The sequence below is a fragment of the Camelus dromedarius genome, chromosome 6 (assembly GCF_036321535.1).
Source record: "Camelus dromedarius isolate mCamDro1 chromosome 6, mCamDro1.pat, whole genome shotgun sequence".
NCBI lineage: Eukaryota > Metazoa > Chordata > Mammalia > Artiodactyla > Camelidae > Camelus > Camelus dromedarius.
The window spans coordinates 44,791,140-44,815,834 of record NC_087441.1 but is presented as its reverse complement, the minus strand read 5'-3'; the positions used below and the strand labels follow the sequence as shown (position 1 = coordinate 44,815,834).

At 36.9% G+C, this 24,695-nt stretch overlaps 2 protein-coding genes across 5 annotated transcripts in view; one reads left to right on the top strand and one right to left on the bottom strand.

Annotated features, from left to right (window-relative positions):
- SESN1 (sestrin 1) overlaps positions 1-13,102 on the bottom strand; it is an 89,661-nt gene extending 76,559 nt beyond the window's left edge. The window contains exon 1 of one of the 2 annotated variants that reach the window (XM_064486800.1): positions 12,371-13,102. In XM_064486800.1, coding sequence (XP_064342870.1) covers positions 12,371-12,649 — 279 coding nt within the window. In that variant the 5' untranslated portion in view covers positions 12,650-13,102. The remainder of the gene's footprint in view (positions 1-12,370) is intronic. The other variant, XM_031456131.2, reaches the window with a different exon arrangement.
- A 1,011-nt stretch (positions 13,103-14,113) lies between these two features.
- CEP57L1 (centrosomal protein 57 like 1) overlaps positions 14,114-24,695 on the top strand; it is a 60,495-nt gene continuing 49,913 nt past the window's right edge. For 2 of the 3 annotated variants that reach the window (XM_064486799.1, XM_031456136.2), the window contains exon 1: positions 14,125-14,185. The gene's annotated coding sequence lies outside the window, so the exon portion shown is untranslated. Of the gene's footprint in view, positions 14,186-24,695 lie in introns of all 3 variants that reach the window. The other variant, XM_010989602.3, reaches the window with a different exon arrangement.

The following is a 24,695-nucleotide window of genomic DNA, read 5'->3' as shown; positions in this document are numbered from 1 at the left end:
ATAAATCATTGCAAAATTCTTAATGGTAATAGGGGTTGTTTTCAACTTCTTTCTATCTATCCCATAGGACCAGAACAGTGTCAGGCACAAAGACAGATTTAAAATGAATTCTTACTAACCCTGTTATTAAGTATTTTAAGAAAAGAAAAGGAACCATAATTTGTTTCATTCCAACCAATAAAAAGCATCTAATATAAATAGGAAGTACTAAAATGACAGAATATTTACCTCAAGGCTTGACTCTTCACATTTTACCATACATCTATTTCCAAGTTCAAAGAAGGAGCCATCGAAGACTAGCATAGATTAGACTTTATAATCTGAATACATCTCTTAATCTAAATAATCATCATTAATGATTTACTTACAACAATAAAATGCACTAAAGGGAATAAAACAATAACAGTAAAACAAAATCAAGATTAAAATACTCTTGCTTGGTGGAAGAGCCAAATACAACTCTAGCTTGAAGTTCTGTTTAGAAAATTATCTTTATATGTTCAACTGAAAAAACAAAGAAAAGGGCTTGCTAGACACTCATACTCTAATACTTAGTACAGGCCCAACTGTGCAACATTTGTTTTAATCTTCAGTATCTAAGGAAGATAAACTAAACTTTTAACACAGCATTTAGGGAAAAAAGCAAATGTAATCATTTGTCAGCAGCTGTCAGTAGTGAAGGAAGGATAATATTTAGATTTTCCATATTCTTTGACAAGGTTTGTGACCATAATCATTTTGTTTCATCATGCCATACTAGATTTTTAGTGAACATGTAATAGATACCAAAACTCTGACCTAACAAATGGTATGCAAAAGTATACAGAATGGTACTTACTACTATGAACTTGAAAATATTTTGTGCTTAGTACAGTTACAATGGGACTTACCCATTATTTTTATAATATTTGATATTTACAAATATCAGTGAAATATTTTAAAATCCAATTTGTAACATACAGGCAGCAAAGTTAAGAATGCCTAAACAATAATGTTAGTTTAAGAACAGTTCAAACTGGTAACTAACTTCTTAAAATCATTTTGTAATTTGTTAGTTCATAATTTAAGAAATCAATATTAAAATGTTCCACTTTGAGCAGATACATGTACAATTACGGCAGGGACAAGAAAAAGGTACTTTTTACACTATTTTGATATAATCCTTTATGATTCTAGTGATAATTTTCCATAATAAATAAAAGAATCCAAAGACTTTCAAGTATTCAAGGAAACATACAAATGGAAAAATGATTTCTATATGAGCTCAAAGTAATGATACAATCTGGACTTGATTTCTTTAAAAGACAATTGAGGCCCCTTTTCTTTCTAACTGTAAACAACCTGCTGTATGACATGCAATGCAATACCATATTTTGGGAAATTTCAAACATTTATAATTCACAGGAAAAACTCAACACTTCTACACTATTTTTTTTAAGCCTGCAATAGTGCAGTTTTTCAGCTACAAAGCCAGAAGCCAGTTATAAAACCAGTACTTTTCCACTAGAGTTACTTGTGGGGCGGGGAAGGGGATGTTCAGCACTGCAAACGTTAGGGTCTAAAATAAGATCATTGCAAGGAGTTACTACAACACTTGCACTGCCAGCACTGTCATGGCAACAATGAACTAGCTAGGAGAATGCTCTTTTAACATTCAAAGCTAATCTTTGGAAATAGATTACTCATGGAAATATACCAAATTTTTTTTAGTTAGTTCACTATAGACATCATCATACTTGGTAATCTCTTAACGTAAAGATAAATCTTTCATACACCATATTTCCAAGCTCACAGTCTAGAGCCTTCTTGCAATCAGTTGAAATTTATACTTACAACATAATGAAAATAATGTGCCACGTGAAACATGAATATTCGGCAGAGTTCTAATGCAATTTCAAGATGGGCCAGGGTTTAAATAAGAATTTGATATGCAATATAATAACATCTGAGAATGTGTTTTCTCCCAGAAACCAAAGTTTTACATTTCACCCTGAAGGAAAAATAATTTAGAAAAGACAGTAACATATATTTTCACTATTAGGAAATTTATATTAAATTTTTATTCAGAATGTGCAGTATAATGGTGAAAAGCATGGACTCTGGAGTCTTATTGCCTGGGTTTGAAACCTGGCTCCTCCTCTTACTAAGCTATGATACCTTGGGCAAGTTATTTTACATTATTTGAGGCTTGATTTTTTTCCTGGTGCATAAAATGGGGATAATAATACCTACTCTTACAGTGTTGTGGTGGAGACTGAATGAAAACGGTTAAGAACTAGGCTTCTCATTCAGAATGTCTATTCTTACTGTATTTAAAAATATACATTCTACAGAACTGGAAAGATTAAGGGACTGATAAAGATGACAAGATACTTTGTCCCAATGCAAGGCAGATTATAAAGGGAGCAGGCATGAGAGCTCAGAAGGAGCCTCAAAGACACCTGCCACATCTCATGAAGCAAATTTAAGAAATTAAACATGGTAAAAAAAAAAAAAATCTTCAAGCCCTGTTACTTCTGGGGTATCTTTTTGGCAATGTAACCTTAGCTTAGTTACTTTATCCTTAAAATCATATCAAGTTGTCAAGGCTGGGCCAGTTATCTGGCAGAAAATGAAAGGACTGTTTTGGGGACTTTCTGCTTAATACATCAGGCTCCTGTTGGGGGAAGCAGAGTCGGAACACTGACAGTGCAGTGCAAATCTCCTCAGTAGACCTTCAAGGCAAGCAGTCTCTGCAGCAGATAACTTGCCTCAAGTATCACACATGAATCGACTAGACGCAGAGGGTTCAGTTGCTTATGACAACACTGGCACAGAGCCATCATTTGCTTTCCTATATTTTATATCCCTGAAAACACATTTGAAAGTCAAATGTTCCTAAGTGGATTAATAGAGTAGCATGGTGTCAGGGAAGGAATCCAGTTCCCAGAGTGCTAAAACAATATTTATAAAACCCTTACTTTGGTCCCTAGAGGTGCTATTTCCTCTAGGGTGCTATTCCCCAGGGCCAAGGAACCTGGAAAGCAGGTGAAAACTTTCCCAGTTGCCAGGTGACTTGGGGCACCCTAAAGGGCATATGGTGCCAGAGGGCTCAACTTCCCATCTACTCTCCCCTAGTCGCACTGTGAGGGTGAAACAGAATACTAATAGTTAACATTCCCTGAGTGCTTACACATATTACCTCATTTAATCCTTGTAACTCTGTGAGGGAACTGAGGCTTATGGAGGTTATATAACTTGCCCAAGGTCACAAAGATTGGCAGAGCAGGACTTAGAGCCAGGTCTAACTCCAAAGCCCACGGTCTTGACCATTCTCCTCTAATGCTGTCCACATATTAAAGCACAGACCTTGGCAATGGACCTCTCCATGTACACTTGACTATGTGGATGACACCTACAGCTGCCTGCCTACAACCCCTCCCTGCTGGCACCATATTGACATTCTAGAATGGTGCTGGACTCCAAGGAGAGGATGGATGCTACAGATCTGCCATCACCCCTGGGGCAAACTTCTGGGTAAGTCCACCACTTACCCTGAGGCAGTGGTTGGTTAGAAGAACACTTTGATAAAGTTGGACATCAGCATTAATCAGCTAACATATTAAAATTTAGTATACAAAAGGCAATCAGCGATGCTAGTACACATGGATACAAAAATTACATAAAAATCTTAAAGTAATGCCAGTTTGGAGTTTGACTCGCTAGCTGCGAGACCTAGATTGAGTTCATCTTCTTCATCATTGTTATCATCACCAATACTCATCATCATCATTACCAGTATTTACTGAGCACTTACTACGTACCAGGCCTACTTCAACATACCTTACTGTTCACTTAATTCTCAAAACTACTCTGTGAGAATGGTATTATTATTATCACCTCCATTTTACAGATAAGTAAACAGTCTCAAAAAGCTAATTCATAATTAAATTTGTACAGTATATCAAGGTTTTTTTTACAAAATGCTTTACCAATGTGCTCTCCTTTAATTTTTTGTAATCCCATCACAAGGTAGATAATAAAACTATGTCAATTCACAGATGAGAAAACTGAGAGTACAGAGGTTAATTTATTCATGAGCATATGGCTGGTAAAGAAATTCCAAGATCTTTAAACCATTCTGCACTAAGATCTCTAGTCAATGTGAGACTCTTTATATATAAAATAGATGACTAGAGAAGAAAAAAATAATCAAGAGAAAGAAAGCAAGAGCTTCTTTTGTTTTTAAAGTAGAATCATTATTAAAATTAAGAGAAACTTACAGCCTTTCCTTTGACATGCCAAAAGATTGCTAAGCACAGTGTTTGGCATATTGTAGGTACACAATAAATATGTCATGAATGAAATGAGAAGAAATAATTCACTAGGTTCAATTGTAAAATCTGTACTGCCTCAATAATTTCAATTATTTCTTATACTCAGAACCTCTGTCACCAACAAAACTGAATAAATATGTGTTATATTTTATAATTTAAATCTGCCAGTGTATACATTACTTTATTGGGTGAGGTGTAATCACTATCAGCAACTTTGAGAGATCTTATTTTATGAGAAAACTTGTCTCCCTCTCATTTATATCACTTTTTATTTTTGAAATGCTTCTCTAAATATATCCTTTAGTACCACTGAACATATCACTCTACCACTATTTTGCAAGCCTTGGTCTCTATCACATGATTGGAAGAATTTCTTGCTGTGTTTAGGCTATGAATAGCATTTGAAAAATTACTCAGTTATAATTATAGACGGCTAACACCTGCCAACTTGCTAGGAAATGAAATCATGTAAAATTTAAAGACTATTGTGCAATGCTTGTCAAGCACTGAAGTGTCAAAACAGTAAATGATCACTTTTAGTGGGGTAAACTAAGATTCTAATTAGACTTTACTGAATATTACACGTAGAATTGACAAAGTATCCAATTTAAATTTTTAAAAAGGCATATATATTTATTATCTTGTCAATTAAAACAATTTTTAAGTTAAAACCTAGTTCTAGGGCATCTAAATAGTAAACACTTAATGACTGTGTATATATGAAAGTAGATTTGGGTAATCACTTTCATAAAAACTCACATCATAAATTTTATTTTCCTTTACTATAGTTTAAAAGCTTAGGGCACAGGGAAATATACACAAGATCTTATGGTAGCTCACAGAGAAAAAAATGTGACAATGAATATACATATGTTCATGTATAACCGAAAAACTGCTCTACACTGGAATTTGACACAACATTGTAAAATGATTATAAGTCAATAAAAAATGTTAAAAAAAAAAAGCTTAGGAAGTTGTTTGAAGGTAATTTTATAATGTAAGTAATAATCTATAAATCTATGAAGTTTTTTACTTTTTAAATTAAAAATAGGAAGATTTACATAAAGCATAAAACTAAAAGTATCTCATTTTTCTAAAGTAATTCTGTATTTCATCGCAATCTAATTAGATATTTCTGTAAGTAATTATATAAAAGAAATTAAAACATGAGAAGACAGATAATTCTTGTGTTTCCAAATTTTACAAGTTTTTTTCATATAAACTGAAATATGTCACAAACTGTGACAATCTACTAGGATACGCAGACTCAACAATAAAAATGCCAACTGGGAAAATCCAATAAATGGTCCTAATAGTCATCCTACAGACACTCCCTAAGTATTTCCAGTGAAACAGCATTCTTTTAAAACATGCATCTTTTAAAAGACCTTTTTTCTATACACAAATGTCATGGTAAATGTATCTTTATTAACATTACTTTAAATTGGTATGTTAACTAATTGCGAAAAAAAAAAAAAAAAAAGCAAAGCATCAAATAATGTTCTTGTAGTGTGACTTAAATTTCCAGTCTGCCCATTGCCCCCAGCAATACCATCATCAGATATTCTGGAGAACCCTCAGGTGCCCCTTAGTATACTGTACCAGCAGTATTAAATTAAATTAAATTAAATTAATTGAAGTACTAGGTAACATCATCAAGGTCAATTAAGGTATTTCTCTCTTAAAGTAATAAATATGATCTAGAAAAGCTAGGTCAAAGTAAATCCTATTTTCCATTGAATTCAATTTAACAAGTAAATATTTTACCACAGTGTGAAACAAATACACTGATTTGAGAAATTATGACAAAGAAGAGATTAAAATTGTTGGCAAGGCTTGCTTGGTGCTGATGTACGTCTAGTGTAACTTTCATCCTTCTGTGCATTTTTAGCACTGACTCCCCCTCCACCAGCATATTCCCTGTCCTTCCACAAATTCTAAAATTTTACCCATCTATGGTTCCTCCAGTACATGCTAATTTGCTACCTCATAAACACTGCTTGTTTTTAAATATGAAATTCTTTATGATTAAGACATAACACCAATTAGGGCCTTGTTGTTTCAAAGCCTTAAGGGATTAATAATACTTTTTAGACTTAAGATTCCATGGTTACTTTCTGTCACATCAAAGTTTCAACAAATCCTTAAGTTGGCTGTTTTAGTTGTTATCATCTATTCAAATGCTTGAAAGCTATCCTGCAAATTTCTAATGGCTTACCAAGAGGAAAATGAATATAACTCTAAAACAAGAATAGCACATCTATTTCCTAATTCTTTTACTCCATGAATGATCTGGACAGTACTTCAAGGGCACAAAGTGTTAAAGATAATAAAATAATTCTAATTAAGCTTAACTATTGTTTCAGGGAGTCCTCCACGGTATTATAAACAACCCATGACCTTAAATTGAAATCTAATAGGCAAGTGTTTAACATCCCATTTTCCTACAAAGCACTACATCCCATTTATAAACAAACAAAAAAATTATGTTAGAAAAATATTTTAAAAATCAATCACTCTGGTTTTTCCCCCCTCATGCTAGAGACCATTTGGGGTACTGTAAGAGTAATAAAATATCTGAAATCAGAAAACAAAACAAAAAAATAATATCCTTGTTAGTTTCAATCTTTCTTAAAAGTCAGAACAAAGGAAGAGAACAGGATGTATTTTTGTATTATAAAGAGGACACTGGGGGTAGATGATGCAGATATGATTCATCCTGTAAGCCAGTGGGTAAGAAGAAAATAGGCTCTTTACTTTGTTTTCAAATTACATAGAAAAAAAAAGTTAAAGATTTGCCTTCAGTTTCTTTACATTCTTCATCCAAAGAAGCCCAGGCAACCTGAGGGTCAATAGTATTCTCCTTTGAGCTCAAAAGCAAAGAAAGAAAGAGGTCAAAGACAGAAATGCAAGGAAGCACTGAGGAGAGAAGCAAGCCAGGAGGCTTTCAGAGGGAAAGGAATTGAGTTCTCAGTGAATCAATAAAACAAGGAAGACAAAAATAAATAAATAAATAAAATAAAAAAAGTGGATATGGAAGAGAGAAACTGTGTAAATAGTGAAAAGAGGACTTACATATTTGCTGTGATATCTAAGAGTCAGCAGCGAATGTTTGAGATGGACTAACTTAAGCTTTTGGCTTTGACTAGACATGGCAGTAAAAAAGAAATCAAAACAAAACAATCATCTTAAAAGGTCAACTCTACTTCCAAAATGTTCTTAATCCGTTATGTTTTATAGCATCATTATAAATTATGTTTCCAATCTAGCAGAATCTAAATTATAACTAGACCAAAGCAATATATTATCTAGTTACATATGAGTTTTACTGGCAGCCTCTGACTAAACCTATCTTCTGTCTCTCTTCTTTCTCACCAACAGAAATCTTTATTCACGTGATGAGGGTTCTTCTGGCTCTTAGGGGTTGAATGTGGATTAGTCCAAACCAAATAGAGAAATGTCCAATTTCCTTGCCAATGACTGGCTTAGTAAAGGGCATGTGACACTCATCAATAAAAACTGAGAAGTCTGCTGGAAGGTTTCTGGGAAAAGCTTTCCTTCCCTGATACACACATGGGAAGAAACTCTTTTCCTCTTAGCTGCAGAGGGTCATGATTACACATGGTACCTAGAACTGCTGTAGTAACCTTGTAACCATGAGCTGAGTCAGCACTTGCTAGGTTGAGCAAAGGAGAACAAAAAGATAGAAGATTAAAAGGTAGCGTAATTCAGCTAATGATTCAATCATTCAAGCTTGAAACTGTCCACCCTCCAGATTTATTTTGTGAAATAATAAATCTCTTATTGTTAAAACTACAAACTGTATACTACCCAGTGGATACCAACTGGATACTCCAATTGCAACTCTAACAAACTGTAAATGTGCACCATATCCAACAGCTGAAGTTTCTTTTCTCCCTTGGAGGGTAACAATCACTTCACTAAATGAAAGCCTCCTCCACCCCACTTAACAAAGATAAATACTTTGTTATTTGGTCTAAATTTTCTATCTTAAGCCAAGTTACTTTCAGTCAGTGTTAATTGTTGGCAGCCATATAAGAAAATTTAAGTTTTCCTTTTTCATGGTATGGAAATGAAGAGGATCAAATGACTACTCTTGGAAAAGTATTTGGCTATTTTGGATACTCCTCACAATCTTTTGATAAATATATACACACTCACATTTTCCCCCTTAATTACATGCATCACAAATACCATAGCTCACCAGTGGACTATATTAGTATATTGGGTCAGTGTTAACACTTCTGTTCCTTTGCTTAGGGAATCATAAGGTATTATGGGTTTAAAAAACAAACAGTACAACTAAAGCCTCCTATGAGAACAGAAGACCTTCCTCAAAAGCAGGGAACAAATCTAATTTATCTTCCAATCCTGAGTAAAGTGCCTGGCACAGAATAGTTCTCAAAAAATGTGTTGAACAAATTTAAGTATGACTTGAAATCAATAAATTGAGAACAGAGAATGCTATCTCCCAGTGTGCCAATTTTGTACAGGTTTAGCCATTTTGAGTTGAATACATCTTACTACCACCCTACCATCTCTCCCTTCCTAACATAGTCCTCTGAGCTGACCTATAGCAATTAAGGACCTTCAGGGACAGCTGCAGGAATTGCAAATGCAGTTCAGCTTTTGCGGCTTACTAATGAATAACAGAATGCATTAAAAAGCACTGTATTTGAATTATTTGCTTTCCGGTGTGAAGCTGGAATGTTAAGTGGAAGCCAGATGATGTTGGACATTATATAGCATCCTAAAGAAGTTTGGATTCTATCCTAAATATTTTAGGGAGAAGAGAAATATGGTCAGATTTTCATTTTAGATTAATAGCTCTGCAATTATGTGGAGGATGGATATAAAGGTAGAGGATGAGTTAAGTCTAGAAAAATAAAAGGTAACAATGTCAGAACTAGAATAGTGGTGGCAGGGGCAGAAATCCCTTCAAGCACTATTACTAATCAGATTGTATCATAGGAAACTTAATCTCAACATGTCTAAAACAGAAACTCATCATTCCCCTAAACTGACCCTCTACCACTGTTTTGTCTCCTGAAATGACTGAACTATTTACCAAGTAGTTCAAGCCAGAAACTTTAGAGCCATCTTTCATTTTATTTTCCTCATCTCCTATACCCAATTAAATAATATATCCTATGCTTCTAACTCCTAGCTATCTCACAGACCTCTTCACCTTTTCCTACTACGTCCTGCTCCACCTTTGTTGCCTTGGACTAGTGGAATCACCTCCTAACTGATGCTGCACATCCACGTTTCACCTCTGAAATCCATTCTCTGAACTGCTTCCAAAGTGAGCTTCTAACATGCCATGTATCATCATGTCACCATCTTGCCCAACACACCTCCTCAGTGGCTTCCCATTGTTCCCAGGATAAAGCCCACAACTCTTAACATGGCCCACAAGATCCTCTGTTCTCTGGCTCCTGCCTAAAAACAGTAAGAATTCCTGACTTTATGGGAGTTTTTAATGTGCTAGGCAGTGTGTTATGCTTTGTAAGCATGATTTCATGTTATTCTCATTGTGAGGCAGAACTATTAACATCGTCCTTATCTTGCAGATGAGGAAACTGAGTCAAGGAGAGATTACATAACTTATCTGAGGTTGTAGAGTTAATGAAGTACTGGAGTCAGATCAGACTCCAGAGTGTGCACTTAAGCTTTCACATTCTCCTTAAAATGTATGCTCCAACCACACTGCCTTACTTTCCGCTCCTAGAATTCATCTGCCGTGAGGCCTTCACACATACTACTCCCTATGTCTGGAACATTCCTCTCACAAATCTCACTTTTGCCCGGATAATATTTATTCACCTCTGCTTAAACGTTATCCCTTCAGGGAAGTCTTCCTTTACTATCTAAAATTACACTGTTTATTTGTTTACTATTTTATGGCCTATCTCCCTTCAGGAGAATGTCAAAATTGTTCACCACTAATTCTCAGGTCTTAGAATGGCATTCAGCAGGGGTTCAATTAACATTTGCTGAATAAAGACATGAATGAATGATGTAGGGATGGAAACTCCCTAATCCAGTAACTTCATCTATTCAGACCAAGAAACAAAAAGAAGCCAAATATAAATTTGTTCATCTACTAGATATTTATTTAGTAGCTTCCAGGTCTCAGCCAACACTCTTGAGAAGTTCAGCCCACTTAGGGGAGACAGACACATAAACATGTGTTTTAGCCCAATGTAAGCAAAGTGCATGTAAGAATTGTGGCCAGAATAATGTGCAATAGATGTCGAGATGAAAAAGAGGGTATAAATCAATGGGAAAACTACACAGTAGAGGAGATTCTTGAATTCTTTTGCAGGATAATGTGTCTTGAAATATGTATCACATAGTCCAAGTATTTCACTGGTAAAACAGGAGAGGAGCATTTTATATCTCATTTAATTCTCACAACAGCTCTGTATTATCATTCCCATTTTATAGATGTGGAAATCTAAGCTAAGAGAGGTCAAGTAACTTAACTCGTTGAAGATTATGCAGCATATTAATAAAGGAGGAGAATTTATGCCCAGTTCTGTCTTACACTAGTACCCATTTACTTACCATTAAATCAGTCCTTTGACCCTGTATTCCCCAGGGCCTAATTACTTCTGTTTTCAGTCTAACTCTTAACAAAATTGGTTATCTGATTTCCCTTTCTAATATTTAAAAAGGCAGCAAAATAAAAGATTCAGGAGGAGAATGAAGTATTCTGACAGTAAGGGAAGGAACAGAAAAACTATAAAAACTGAACACACAAATTTGAACAAAATGGATCATATACTCCTATACATTCCATTCTCAGCAGCACAACAGTATGTACTTGATATGCTATTATGAAAAAAAAAAAAAAAAGGATGTAGTCACCACACTAAGAGATAGAGAAATAACTTCTGATGCTTAAAAGGGCAAACTTCAAGTACTAGAATATTAATTCCTCTCTAGTATCTCTGGATAAATAGAAATTGTGACAATTGTTTCCGCAGTGTTTGTGAGAAGAAATATCCCAAGATCTTAAAGAGTCATCATTTTATGCACATGATTATTTTTGTGTTTCAAACTGGATTCAAACCAGAATAGAAACACAGTTCATTTTAGCTTACATATATACCCAAATAAATTATAAAGTTTAAAACTTTTCATATTATGAATTCGAACAACACTTGTGAATTATGTAATTTAGACTGATAAGCATAAAGAGCATTACTGACCATTCTTAATATCTAAAAACTTTTCACTTAAAAAATCTTCTAATAAATCTCTAATAAAACAAGATAAATTGAATATGTGCAAAACAGGAGGAAAACTACATCATTTTTAATCTTTTGCACTCACAACTTAAATAGGCATGTTATGTTAAAAAGGAAAGAATCAACACAGAGAAAGCTAGTTGAGTAATTTATCATAACAGTTTTTTTACAATTCACTCAACCTGGATCCAACTTTTCAATCTGCAGATGTCAGCTCCTTTACACCATGGGCTTTTATTATTTTATATAATTCTTTCTTTGAGAAAAGAAAGATTACATTTAGGGAACAGATCCTTTTTTTGTTTGTTTTGTTTTGCTCTTAAGAACAAGAGAAAATTGTTTCATCAGTTATCTTGAATAAGCTGACTAGGAAAGATTTAATATTCTTTATCATTTTAGAGGCTTTTAAATGTGAAACTTTCCACATGTTTGTAACAATGTGAAAAGCATACTGGCTACACTTCCAACAACATGGACATAAGGAAAAGCAAGTATTGCAATTAACTGTAACTTTCACATATTTTTCCCCCCAGGAGGAATGCAGTTTTTGTCAAAACCCTCTAGAAGAAAATACTTGTTTACTTGTATTTGAAAATTACTTTTACTTTAGTTCATCCTGTCCAATTTTAACCCCAAATTCAATGTTTTACAGAACACTCTAAATTTAAGATGCTGAGTGATTCAAATAACCTATTTGAAGTATATGCAAAGTGAAAAGCTGCAAGTAAAACTTCACTATATGAGATAGACAGTTGTACTTATAATGCTCTTCCTTACCTGGACGCTCTTCAGAATAAACTCACTTTTCTCTCTTACATCTTCAAAGGGACACCTCTTAGAAAGCATAAGCAGATGAGCAAGAAGTTTGTTCAAAACATCCAAAGAAATAGCATTTGAAAGCCCGTCTGATGGACGATAAGGTGTCTCTTTCACCAAACGAAGACACTCGGTTTTTCTCAAAATGATTTGCCTGATGTTTTCCAGTGCTGTCTCTCTAGTAGTTGAATCTCTACTGCACAGTCCATCCCATCTCACTTCATTCTCTCCTTCAGCCATGACAATTGGAGTTTTCTTTTAAGTCTTCAGTTACCTTTCAGCATGTCACCAAAAGCACTTCGTATTTTTAAAATGAGAAATGTAAGAAAAAAATCAGAGAAATCGAATTGTCATGAAAACACACGTCTGAGTGACATTTGGAACCAGAAGTGTCTTCAATCTATAGGATAGAGCTCGCCCTCTCCTTCTACCCGGAGGGGCAGTCTTCAAGTCAGAGACTGAAAAAAGTTGGAAAGTTGAAAACCTTACAGCGCTGGCTTTGCAGGACAGGCAGTGTCGGGGAAGTGTTCTCCGTCTCGCGGGGTCAGAGGATATCCTCACGTTGTGGAACTGTCAAATCCGTGTTTTGCTCAAAAAGGTTGGTAACAGTTGAACGCTCTCCAGCCATTCGGTGTTTTTTGTCTGTGCAGCCACGGTGTTCTCGGGAGCCTTCTCACCCCGCCCCTCCTCCGGCACCAGTCCCCGCCCTGCGCAGCTCCTCCCTCCGGGCCAGGCGCTGGCAGGGAAGGCTCGCTGAACCCGGGCTCACTGGCCGCGGCGGTTGGAGACCCTAGCGCTCCAGGGGTGCGGGAGGCTTGTGCAGCTGCTGTCTCGGTGTCTCGGTGGCGGCGTTAGAGGAAAGCGTCTCCTGCCCTGCCGAATCTGAACCCCCGGGCAGACCCCGCTTCTTTTCGGAACCCTTCGTCGTCGCCCAGCGCCCGCCAAGCCAGACGGGCACAGGGTAGCCCCGCAATCCCAGAGCGCGGGGCTTGACCGCGAAGCTGGCGGAGCTGCAGGGCCTGAGGAGCAGAGCCCGCCCCTTCGCCCAGCCCCATCGGTGGGGCTCGGCCCAGAGGGCGGGAGCGGGGAGGGGAGATGGGGGTCCTCACCCCCCCAGCCCCTCCCCTTTCTCCGCCCGGCACAAACCAGGAGCCGCCTCTGCCCCTGCTCCTGCTCCTGCTCCTGCTCCTGCTCCTGCTCCTGCTCCTGCTCCGTCTTCCCCGCCCAAGCATACGCGACCCGCGGAGGCAAAGCCATTGGAAAAAGCCCCGCCCTCCCACAGGCTACCTCCAGACCCCAAGTCCGCGCGCGGCCGCCAACCGCTGCCGGTGTTACGCATGCGTGACGGCAAGCAGGACGTATGCGTCTTAGGAGGTGCTTAATCGGCGCCGCGGGGGGATGTTTTCCGTCCCCTAACGTTTGGATTTCCTGGCTGTACAGGGGAAAGAACAGTAAGGGGGAGTTGAAGTACACCGAAACTATCACAGACAAGATAAGCACGCCCGAGAAAGAGGGCACAGGCACACTCCTGGAAGACCTTGAATCTAAATTTAAGATCAGCCTAAAAATAGTGACAGTCTCTTTGTTATTGCAAACCCCCGATCTAAGAGGGCAGGGCGTCCTCGCATTGACTTCTGGGAAGTGTAGTTTTGGTGCCGCTGGCGCGTTCTGTTTGCGACAGAAACTACAGCCCCCAGGAGCCATTGCGACGTTGCCTGTGGCGGCCTGCGAGCCAACGGTTAGCACAGATGGAGACTGACCGAGAGCGTCGGCTCGGTGAGCACCGTAGGCTTGGTTGCCGCCTTTCTTTTGACGGGTTTTTTTTCTCCCTCCATTTCCTCAGGGATTTTAGAGACGAAACCATCTGGCACTGTATTCCTTTGTCCAGGGACTTTTATCATTAATGTGCGTAGGAAGCACTAGTCCGGGTGCCCAAGCCCGAGGGCGCGCTGAGGCGAGGATTTGGGGATGGTCGGTATCCCTAGGGTCGGTCAGAGGGAGCCGCATTAGCCCAGGCAAGGGGGATGCTGTGGAAACGTGCTCTGCGCTCCTGCCTCTGCTTCTGTCAAGTGGGCTCTCGCGGGATGAATTAGGGATACTTGTGCAACTGCATCTTTGTTTGCCATTATATAGAGGTATTCTATACTGCATTTGCTCAAATAAAGTCCCAAGCCAGGCTTTGGAAAAGAGTTGTCAGATCAATTTTGTACGAGATTGAAGGCAAAAGACTCCCAAATATTCCTAGATATGAATTTTTGCAGGCTTTAATGATACCACATAAAAAAAGACCTATAGAAATCTACAAAATTTAGCATTTTTAAAGATTCAATCATTTGTTTACAAATTACTGTTTGAGTTTAAAAAGTCACTTTTCGTGAGAAAAGCCGAGGTGTGAAGGGCTGTCAGTGGACCGACAACCAAATTAGATTTTAATTCTTCACATTGCAGAATAGATACGTTTCTTAAAACTTAGCCTTGTTAGGTACTAAGTATACAATAGTGGAAAGGACACAGCACCAATCTAGTTAAACTGATGGTTAAATATACATTACTGTGCAGCACACACACATCCGGTACACACATAAAACATGCAGTACTATATGATATCATTCGGATGGCTGGAAAGAAGATCACTTAGCCCAGTCTTGGGAAGTCAGGGAAATCTTCATCTCAGGCAAAGAGGGAAGAAGGAACAGCATATGGTGAGCTCCAGAGTGAGAGAGATATGGTAATTTCAGGAAATTGCAATAAACCAAAATCATATATATTTTGGGAGGCATAACTTTGTGTATTGATGTACTTTGAAGCAGCAAAGAGACAGGTGTTGTGAATTTTCCAAATAGTTTCTAACAGTGACTTATCCTTGGAGAGATGTATAGTTGATGAGTTTGGTTTAGGTTGGAAAGGCTTGGACATTCTACTGTTACTTGTTTAAATCAGAATTTTAAAAAACGAGAACTCCTTATGAGTATGACTTCAGGAAACAAACAAAACCATTGCTTTTTTTTTTTTTTTTTTTTTTTCTTTTCTTTTTGGGAGGCTCATCCTCTTTAGTCTAGCCCACAAGTGGTAGGGTAGTTTCTTAAGTCTGGGTCTCCTTTTTTTTCTGTGTAATGGAAACCATTGTCATGATTTTGCCACCACCTATGACTCTTAAATGTATAGCTCCATCCAGCGTCATCTTTAACCTTTCTTATATCCATTTTCTTGATATTTCTTCTTGGATATTTCAAAAGCACCTCAAACTCACCATGCCTAAAATCAAATACATGTTTATCTCCTGTGAATCTGATTCTTTTCCAGTGTTCCTATTTCACTTTAGAGCATTAACATCCACTTGTGAAAATTTGAAACCTAAGCATTTTTCTTGATTTTTTAATGTCCTCCTTACCTCTGTAGCCAAATTATTAATAAGTCCTGAATGTCTTATTTCCCAAATATCCCTCAAATCCATCTTTTTTCTTCCATCTGTGTAAGCACAGTCTTTCACAAACTGCCATAATCACTTGCCAATACCATTGCAATAGTGATTATTCACTCTGACCTTTCTCCATTAGTTCTCCACTCAGCAGCCAGAATGATCTTTCCAAATGCAAATCCAATTAGATTTTCTCTTAAAACCATTCAGTGATGCCTTATCTTTATCTTAAAAGCAAAATTTCTTTATAAAGCCTAGTGTCTTCTGGTCCCTTTCTACCTCTCCAGCCCCATTTAGTATACCACTCTCCATTTATCTGTGCTTCAGCCATACAGATCTTTCTTCGGTCACTGGTTCTTATATTCCTTTTTGTCCATTTGTTCACTCAGCAAGTATCTGTTGTGTACCTACTATATAATGGGACACTGAGGATGTGTACCGCTGAGCACAATATACTCAAGTCCCTACTCTCATAGATCTTGCATTCTACTAAGGAGAGGTAGACAATAAATATGTGACATATGTAGTAAATGAAGGCAAATGCAGTGGAGAAAAATAAGAACCAACTGGGAAGGAAATGGGGAGTGCCAGTTTTTGAGGGGCAAGTTTCACTTAAATAAGGTGGTCAAAGAACACCTAATCAAGAAGGAGACGTTGGAGGGGATCTGAAGTAGGAGAAGGAGTAAGTCATGCAGATGTCTGGAGAAAGAACATTTCTGTGAAGAGAACAGCCAGTGCAAAGGCCTGTGGTTCCTCACCTTTGACAAATAGCAGTGTGGCAAGAGAAGATAATAACATGGGGTCACAGAGGAAGGAGGTCATGTAGGTGATTGAAAGGTCTTTGACTTTGTTGATTGAGATAGGAAGCCATTGGAGGGTTTTGAGCAGATGGGTTGCATAATCTGACTTTTAAAATTGATTACTTCTTTTAAATTATGTTGATCATAGACCAAGGAAAAGCAAGGGTAGAAGCAGAAACACTAGAATATAAAGAAATAGTCCAGGTGAGGGATGTAGTGGACTAGGGTGATAACAATGGAGAAAGTGGGAAGAGGCTAGAGTCTGGATATATTATGAAAGTATAGCTAACAGATTTGCTGACAAATTGGATATGAGGTGTGAGAGTAAAAGAGTTAAAGATGACTCCAAGTTCTTAGCCTGAGCAACTAGAAGGAAGGAATTGCCATTTAATGTCATAGGAAATTTCCAGATTTGTGTATGAGGGTAAGTGGGTGAATCAGGAGTTTAGTTTGGCCACATTAATTCTGAGATGCTTCTAAGACAATCCAGTAGAGTTGAATAAATGAGTCCAAAGATGAGGGGGAAGATCTGGCTATAGATAAAATTTTAGTTTTCATAGTAGTGTTTTGATACTTGGTAAAGACTGAGAATAGTTGGTATCACAAAAAGAGGCACTCCATGGAGTTTGTGTCGATTTGGTGTTATCTGCAACAGTGACTTTGCAGGAGTAGCTAGTGAACAGAGAGAGAAGCCTACAGAGTGTGGTGTCCTAAAAGCCAAGTGGAAGTGGTTGAGGAGGAAGTAATGCTAAGTTATGTTAAATGCTGCTCTAGGTCAAATGAGAAGAGGTTAACTGATCACTGCATATGGTAATGTGGAGATCACTGAGGATCTTGAGAGCAATTTCAGTGCAGTAAATGGTATAAAAGTGTGTTTCATTTAAGAGAGAATGGGAGAAGAAGTAGAGACAGTGAGTGTGGATGCAGCACCTCCAGTACTATTTTCTTTGTCCAGACTGTTCTAGCCTAGTGTTTGACTCCTATTCTTGTTGATCTTAGCTGAAATACCACTTTCTCAGAGAAGTTTGCCTGATCTGATTAAATGCCCCTGTTATGTACTCTTATTGTACCATATATCTCTTCTTGCTAATAAATTACAAATGTAGTTTTAGAATTGTCAGTGTGATCATTTTATTAAAGTGTGTCTGCTCCTAAAGCTTAAGCACACAAGAGTAGCAACTCTGCCAGCTTTTGCTCATCTCCAGCTCTGAGTACAGTGCCTGACATTTAGAATGAACTTAATAAATATTTGACGAATGAATGAATGAAAGAAAAATGTAAAGTCAGAATTTTCAAAGGTATTGCATGTTTACCTACTGTTTATAAAAGCACACGATAATTAATGGTTGGAGGAAGGTACTTTATAATGAAGGCATTTTAGAAAATTAGTCTTAAAAGAGAGCAAAATTTTATTGCTAGTGAATTTTAGTGCTCACCCTCATGAAGCTGGATTTGCTAATATTTTACCAATATCTAATCCTGTTATAAGATAGTTGAGTATATTTATATATAGAGTATAAAGCATATGTAGAGGATTTCCTGCTTTAAATGAACAGTGCTTTAGTTAAGGAAAAAGCTGACTGGCTGGTCTCCAACAAGAGACCTTCGCTATGAAATTCACTGATGAATTAGTAACTGTAAAAAGAAACCAGGGCTCCTAAGTCTTGGGCACTTACAAACACAGTCTTGCTAAGTGCACCAGAATGTATGAGGTTTGGAGATACACACAATGTGACTGATGAATTTTTAGGATGCCAGTTTATTGATATACTTAGAGATATTTGCCAAGTAGATAGCATAGGTTCTCTGACTAAGGAGTTTTCTCTGTAGGAAAATTATATGAGAAATCATCAGGTTGCTGAGGAGCTTGGAATCAGAAAAAAGGAAATTAGATATATGTTGTGGTCACTTAATAGCTTTAAGCTATGAGAACCTCTGCACAGTAGAGCTTTATTTGCCTCCAATTTTTGCCCCTCTGAGTTCCTTTTTTCATTCCTGACAACTTTTTTTTTCTTGATGGAAACATTCTTTAAATATTTTAAAACTTTTATGTAATAACCTAGTCTCTGGTCTTAGAATCATTCAGTATGAATTTGCTGGTCCATTAGACTGATTTATATTTTAGCCTTCAGAGGCTAATCTTATTTCTAAGTTTTCCCACCACATAGTTTTTGGGGGTAATTGATCTTGACCTCAGCAATGAGGTCTGAGTTGGAGATGTATATTTGGAAACTATCAGCCTATTGGAATATTTTGTTTTATTTTGCTTTTAACCTGCCGTGTCTATGTGCTTACTATGTTTCAGGCACTCTGTTAAATGCTTTGCATATATATTATTTTACCCTTACATAGCTTAAAAAAAAATGGTAGAGTTGATCCAATGCTTACTCTTAACTGTTACATTAGCATTATACTATAACCATGGGAGCAAATAAAATTGGCTATGGAGAGAATGCAGAATAAGAAAAGGGCCAGCGTAGTCTGAAACTAACTAGAGAAGGAAGAGTATAATCAGGAGATGGGCAACCAAGGATTTGAAAATTTCAAGAAGGAATTACTGGTCAATATGCAGAGTACTACAACATGTCTAGAAAGCTAAAGTTACTGGATGGTTTGACAGTGGTCTGTGTTACCCTACAATGTATGCATCTGGCATAAATTCCCATATTAATATTGAATTACTGTGCTGAATTGAGATAAAGATTGATTGGCTTGGGGTGACCTGTAGGATAAAACAATCTGCCCCCTGAAGATAGGAGAGTTATTTCTAAAGGGCTGGCATTTCCCTTGTTCACCTCTTCCAAAAACATAGGGTCCAAATCAAGAAACCAACTTGGATAAAAGGATTTAAGTAAGTGGGAGTGGGTAACTCTGGATCCTTCTGGGCTTTTCTTTCCTAGGTTTATTCTTTAAGGAGGGGATATGATAAGCATGGATTCTTGGGTTGTATATGCTAAAATAGCACTTACCTGTTGAAGGTACATAAGGAGCTATCATAGAATAGAGCCTAAAAGTGCCAGAGAGAAAATCCTAACTTTTAAGATTTGCTGCCTGGTTTCTTTTTGGTGTCTGTCCTTTCTTCTCTTTTATTATCTTATAGCCTTGGTAAAGTCTTATTTAAATATTATAACTTTATCTTTTCTGTATCAAGACATATAAGGGAAAGAGTCATAGTTATAGATCTAACTAGGTAGGAGCATTGTAGGGGGAGCAGCACCCTTCTGCCAGTGAGGCCAGTGAGGAGGAACAGCAATAATGAGATCTCCAAGGAGAAAGTGAATATTGAGAACAAAAATTGGAACTCATGGGCTTAACTCATAAATTACTCTTGTGCATGCAGAGATTCTTCTTCCATTGTCAGCCTCACAGGATCTGAGTTTTCTTTATTAAAGAAGGCAGTGCCATTTTCCTATCAGAATTTCATCAGTAACCTTTTTTTGTTGCACTTGCAAGGGAATGGAGAGATGAAGTCCTGATATTTGCATTCATTTGTTTAGTACTTATTGGAAACCCAATATGGACAAGCTCTGTGATTGGCACTAAATATATAGCAGCGTACTTAAAAAGCTGCCCTTAAGCATACAATCTGCATGGAATATAGACTATTCTTTGAAGAAGCTTGGCTGGACAGTGAGGAATAGAGAGAGGGTGGTAGCTGCGGGTCTGAGTGAGAGATAATGAGAGACGGGTGATGCTTAGGAAACAGAATCAACAGGATTTAGTGACTATTTGGCTATGGGAGAGAAAGAAAATGCCTGGGGTGACTACTACCCAGATGGTAAAGAGTAACTCCTATTAATCAGAGTAGGGAGTATACTAGGAAGATCAGGTTTGGGATGGAAAGATACTGAGTTGAGGTTTGGACATGTTAATCATATTGTTTGAGGGATTTAATGAGTCATTCAGGTGAACAATACCCAGTACTGCTTCTGAAAAGCTTCTGTATGTCAAACCCTAACTCTTGATGTGAGATGTAGCTATAGACTCAGATAGTAAGAGAGCATGGACCTCAGAGTCACAGTCTTTTGGGTTTGAATCCCAACTTCACTTCTTCCTGGCAGTATGAATTTGGCCAGTTGTTTAACCTTTGAATGTGGGAGATGAAATAGCCTTAGTTTTCTTACCTGTAAGAGGAGGATAGTCCCTACCTTCTCAGGACTGTTGTGAAGATTTAATATGATAGTGTATATAAAGTTTTTAGATTAGCACCTGGCACTCAAGGAACAGTATCTTTTAAAATGATCATCTTTCCTGCAGTTTGATTGACATTAATGAAATATTTGTAAAGTGATTTATAGTTGAACTGAAAAGTGTTAATTTTTTATAATCCTACAATTGTTAGTACTCTCTAAGATTTTATAATGAGATCCTTGAATTATAATTCTTCTTTCTCAAATTTACAACATAGCTTTAATAATATTTTGCATTTTAGGCTTCTTAATTGGGGAAAGTTACCATAAGTGAAAATATGGCAATTATAATTTTATTTTCATTAAACAGCAAAATGAAATATTACTGTATTTCTGAGCCAGGACTCCATGTCCAGCTTTGTTTTAGAAATTATTAAAAAACATTGTATTTCATCTGTAACATATCAGTATGATAAAAGTTTAAAGAATGTATAGTTCAAGAAAATATAATTACCAATCACACAAAATTTTATTTAATGTGATATAGTTTTACCCTGTTTAACTCAGAGTTCTTGTTTTTATAATATCTGCCTTATTTTTGCAGCAACAAATAAAGCAAATAAATATTTTGGAATTTAGAAGAACTCTTTAGGTTGGTAAATTGTCATAGTACATTTTAGAAGACTGTTTGGGAAACAGGATTGTTGACTGGCTGAGAACAGATTGAGAGGTTTTGCTAACTTGAGAAGAAGCGGCTTAACATTTCCATGAGACCCCTGGCTGTGGAGTCAGACCTTCAAATCCATGCTTTTGCCGTTTACCTTATGCAGATTGCTAACCTTTCTAAAATCCCATTTTATTCATCTATAAAATACAGTACATATTATTTTTCATTGTTGTATTTCTGATCTTTGTATATACCAAATTTAGGATCTTGGCATATGCTGTTTTTTTACTTGCCGTGGTATTACATAATATTTTCACATGGCTGCCTTCCTTACTGTTTTGGACTCATCTTAAAATTCCTGTCTTCAGAGAGATCTTCCCTGACCATTATAGCTAAAGCAGACCACCTATTACCCTTAATCTTCTTCACAGCAATTCAGTTATCAACTTGAATTATGTTTGATTATTTCATGCTTATTGGGTGTTCTTCTGCATGAGAATATGAGCTCCTTGAGAGCAAGGACTCTGTCTTGTTTACCGCTGTGCTCCCAGTGCCTCAAACAGTGACTCACACATGGTAGATGCTCCCAAAGTACTTGACCTACTGGCTGACCACCTACTTCATAGGCTTGTAAAGAAGACTCCATAAAATATTATACGTAACGCTCTTAAATGCTTAGTACCATTTCCTCTGTATAGTTGTTTGTTTTCCTGTGTCCTATCTAATTCTATAAAGTTTTGAGACATCTGCTTACACACACACACACACACACACACACACACACACACACACACACAATTTAATGGTTTAGAATTAACATATTAATAGTTAATATACACAGTATATTTATTCTGTGCCTGTTTCTTATGCCAGGTGATTTACATGGATTTTTTTAAGCTTCACAGTAACCCTATGAAGTAGATATTATTATCCCCATTTTTTATAGATAAGGAAGCTGAGGCCCAGAGAGTTTAAAAAACTTTCCTTAAAACACATAGCTAGTAAATGGCAGAGCCAGGACTAGAAACCATGCCTGTCTGCCTCCTGTTAAAGATCTGTTAGTGTAGTAGCTTTTTTCTCATTGCAGATTTTTTGGGGAGTGGGGGAGGGATTGGGAGAATCCCAAGTATAGAACTCAAATACTAAGTTAGAGCTCAAATGTTCATTGTGCCTTCCCTGAAGAAAGCTTTCTGCTTTCTTGAGGAACCATCTCATCAGCTCCAGTTGTTTAGCCTCTTCTTTACACCTGTGTTTAAAATGAGAAAATCGTAATTTAAACTGAATACTTTATTCTTTGTATCCTCATTGTGTTTAATGTTTCACAGTGTCAGAAAGCCTCAGAGGTCTTAACTTTAATGGTTGCCCAGCTCAAGTGTTAACAGGGCTGAATTGAGTTAACAACTCTCAAAATCTATCACAGCCCTATTTTTGAACTTTATTCATAATAACAGATTGCAGCTGTGGCCTGAGCTCTTCTTCTGTGTAACTTTTGGCAAGTCTCTTGATTTTTTCTATGCCTTAGAGTCTTGAGCTGTAAAATGAGGGGAATTGGAATAGATTTTTTTCTTTTTTTCTTAACTTACATGCTTTGCATTACTGTTCACTCTTATATTGTACATTCTATGGGTTTTGATAAATACATAATGTCATGTATCTACCATTGCAGTGCATACAGAATAGTTTCACCACCCTAAAAATCCTCTGTGCCCCACCTATTCATACTTGGCTCTTTCTTTCTGAACCCTGGGTAACCACTAATCTTTTTACTGTCTCCGTAGTTTTGCCTTTTTCAGAGTATCATGTGGTTGGAATCATACAGTATGTAGCTTTTCAGCCTGGCTTCTTCCACTTAAAAATGTCCATTTAAACCCCTCTATGTTTTTTCATGACTTGATAGCTCTTTTCTTTTTATTGCTGAATAATATTCCGTTGTACAGATATACTATAGTTTATGTTTGCCTTTTGAAGGACATCTTGGTTGCTTCCAGTTTGGGGCAGTTATGAATAAAGCTGCTGTAAACATTTGTGTGCAGCTTTCAACTCATTTGGATAAATAATTAGGAGCATGATTGCTAGATTATGTGGTAATCTTATGTTTAGCTTTGTAATAATTTCCCAACTGTTTTCCATAGTGGCTGTACCATTTTGCGTTTCCACCAGCAAAGAATGAGAGTTCCTGTGCCGTCACATCCTCCTCAGGATTTGGTATTGTCAGTGTTTTGGATTTTAGCCATTCTAGTAGATAAATAATGATATCTCATTTAATTGGCACTTCCCTAATGACATATAATGTTGAGCATTTTTTTCATATGCTCAGTTGCTACCTGTATATCTTCTTCGGTGAGATGTCTGTTCAAATCTTTTTTAACAATCAATTTTAAAATTGAGTGGTTCTTTTTTTTATTTTTGAGTTTTTAGAGTTCTTTAGAAATCTTGGACACATGTTCTTTATCAGATACGTATTTTGCAGTTACTTTCTCCAAGTCTGTGGCTTGTCTTTTTTATTCTCTTGACAATGTCTTATGCAAAGTAGTTTTTAATTTTAATGGAGCAAACTTGTCAGTTTTTATTTCATGGATTGTGCTTTTGTTATTGTATCTAAAAAGTTATTGCCAAACCCAAGGTCACTTAGTTTTTCTTCTGTGTTATCATCTAGAAATTTTTTATAGCTTTGTGGTTTATGTTATAGATTTATGATCCACTTTGAGTTAGGTTTTTTTGGTGTGAAAGATACAAGATCTATGCCTAGATTCATTTATATTTTTATTAATATAAAGTTCCTGCTGGATCTAAAATCATTAATTATTTTGATCAATAATATTAAAAGGTGAAAAAACTTTAAAAAGAACCCAAATAGTTTACTGAATATAGCTATGTAAGTATTGTTCTTCAAAGCTGTTCCCTGGGAGAGAGGCTTGAAGTCAGCCCAAAGATGAGACCAGGGAGAGCTTTACCTGGAACACATGGGAGTTGGGACTAACAGTTCTATTTCAGTTCTGCTCTACTGTTATCTGTTGTTAACACGTGCAGTTGGCTGAGTGCTATGCGTGCCAATCATTAGCTGGGGAGACTTCCTACAATTAGGAATATTTTTCTTCAGTTGAAATATCCTTTTATTTGTCCACAATGCCATTTCTTTGCTACTTTGCTTAGTCATACCGGCTTGCAAAAATCCACCTGTGGTTTCTCCCCAATAGTTTCACCCTTTCATACTGTGAAACACTGAAGCCATCTGAACCTTAAATATATCTCTCTATATTTTGACTGACTT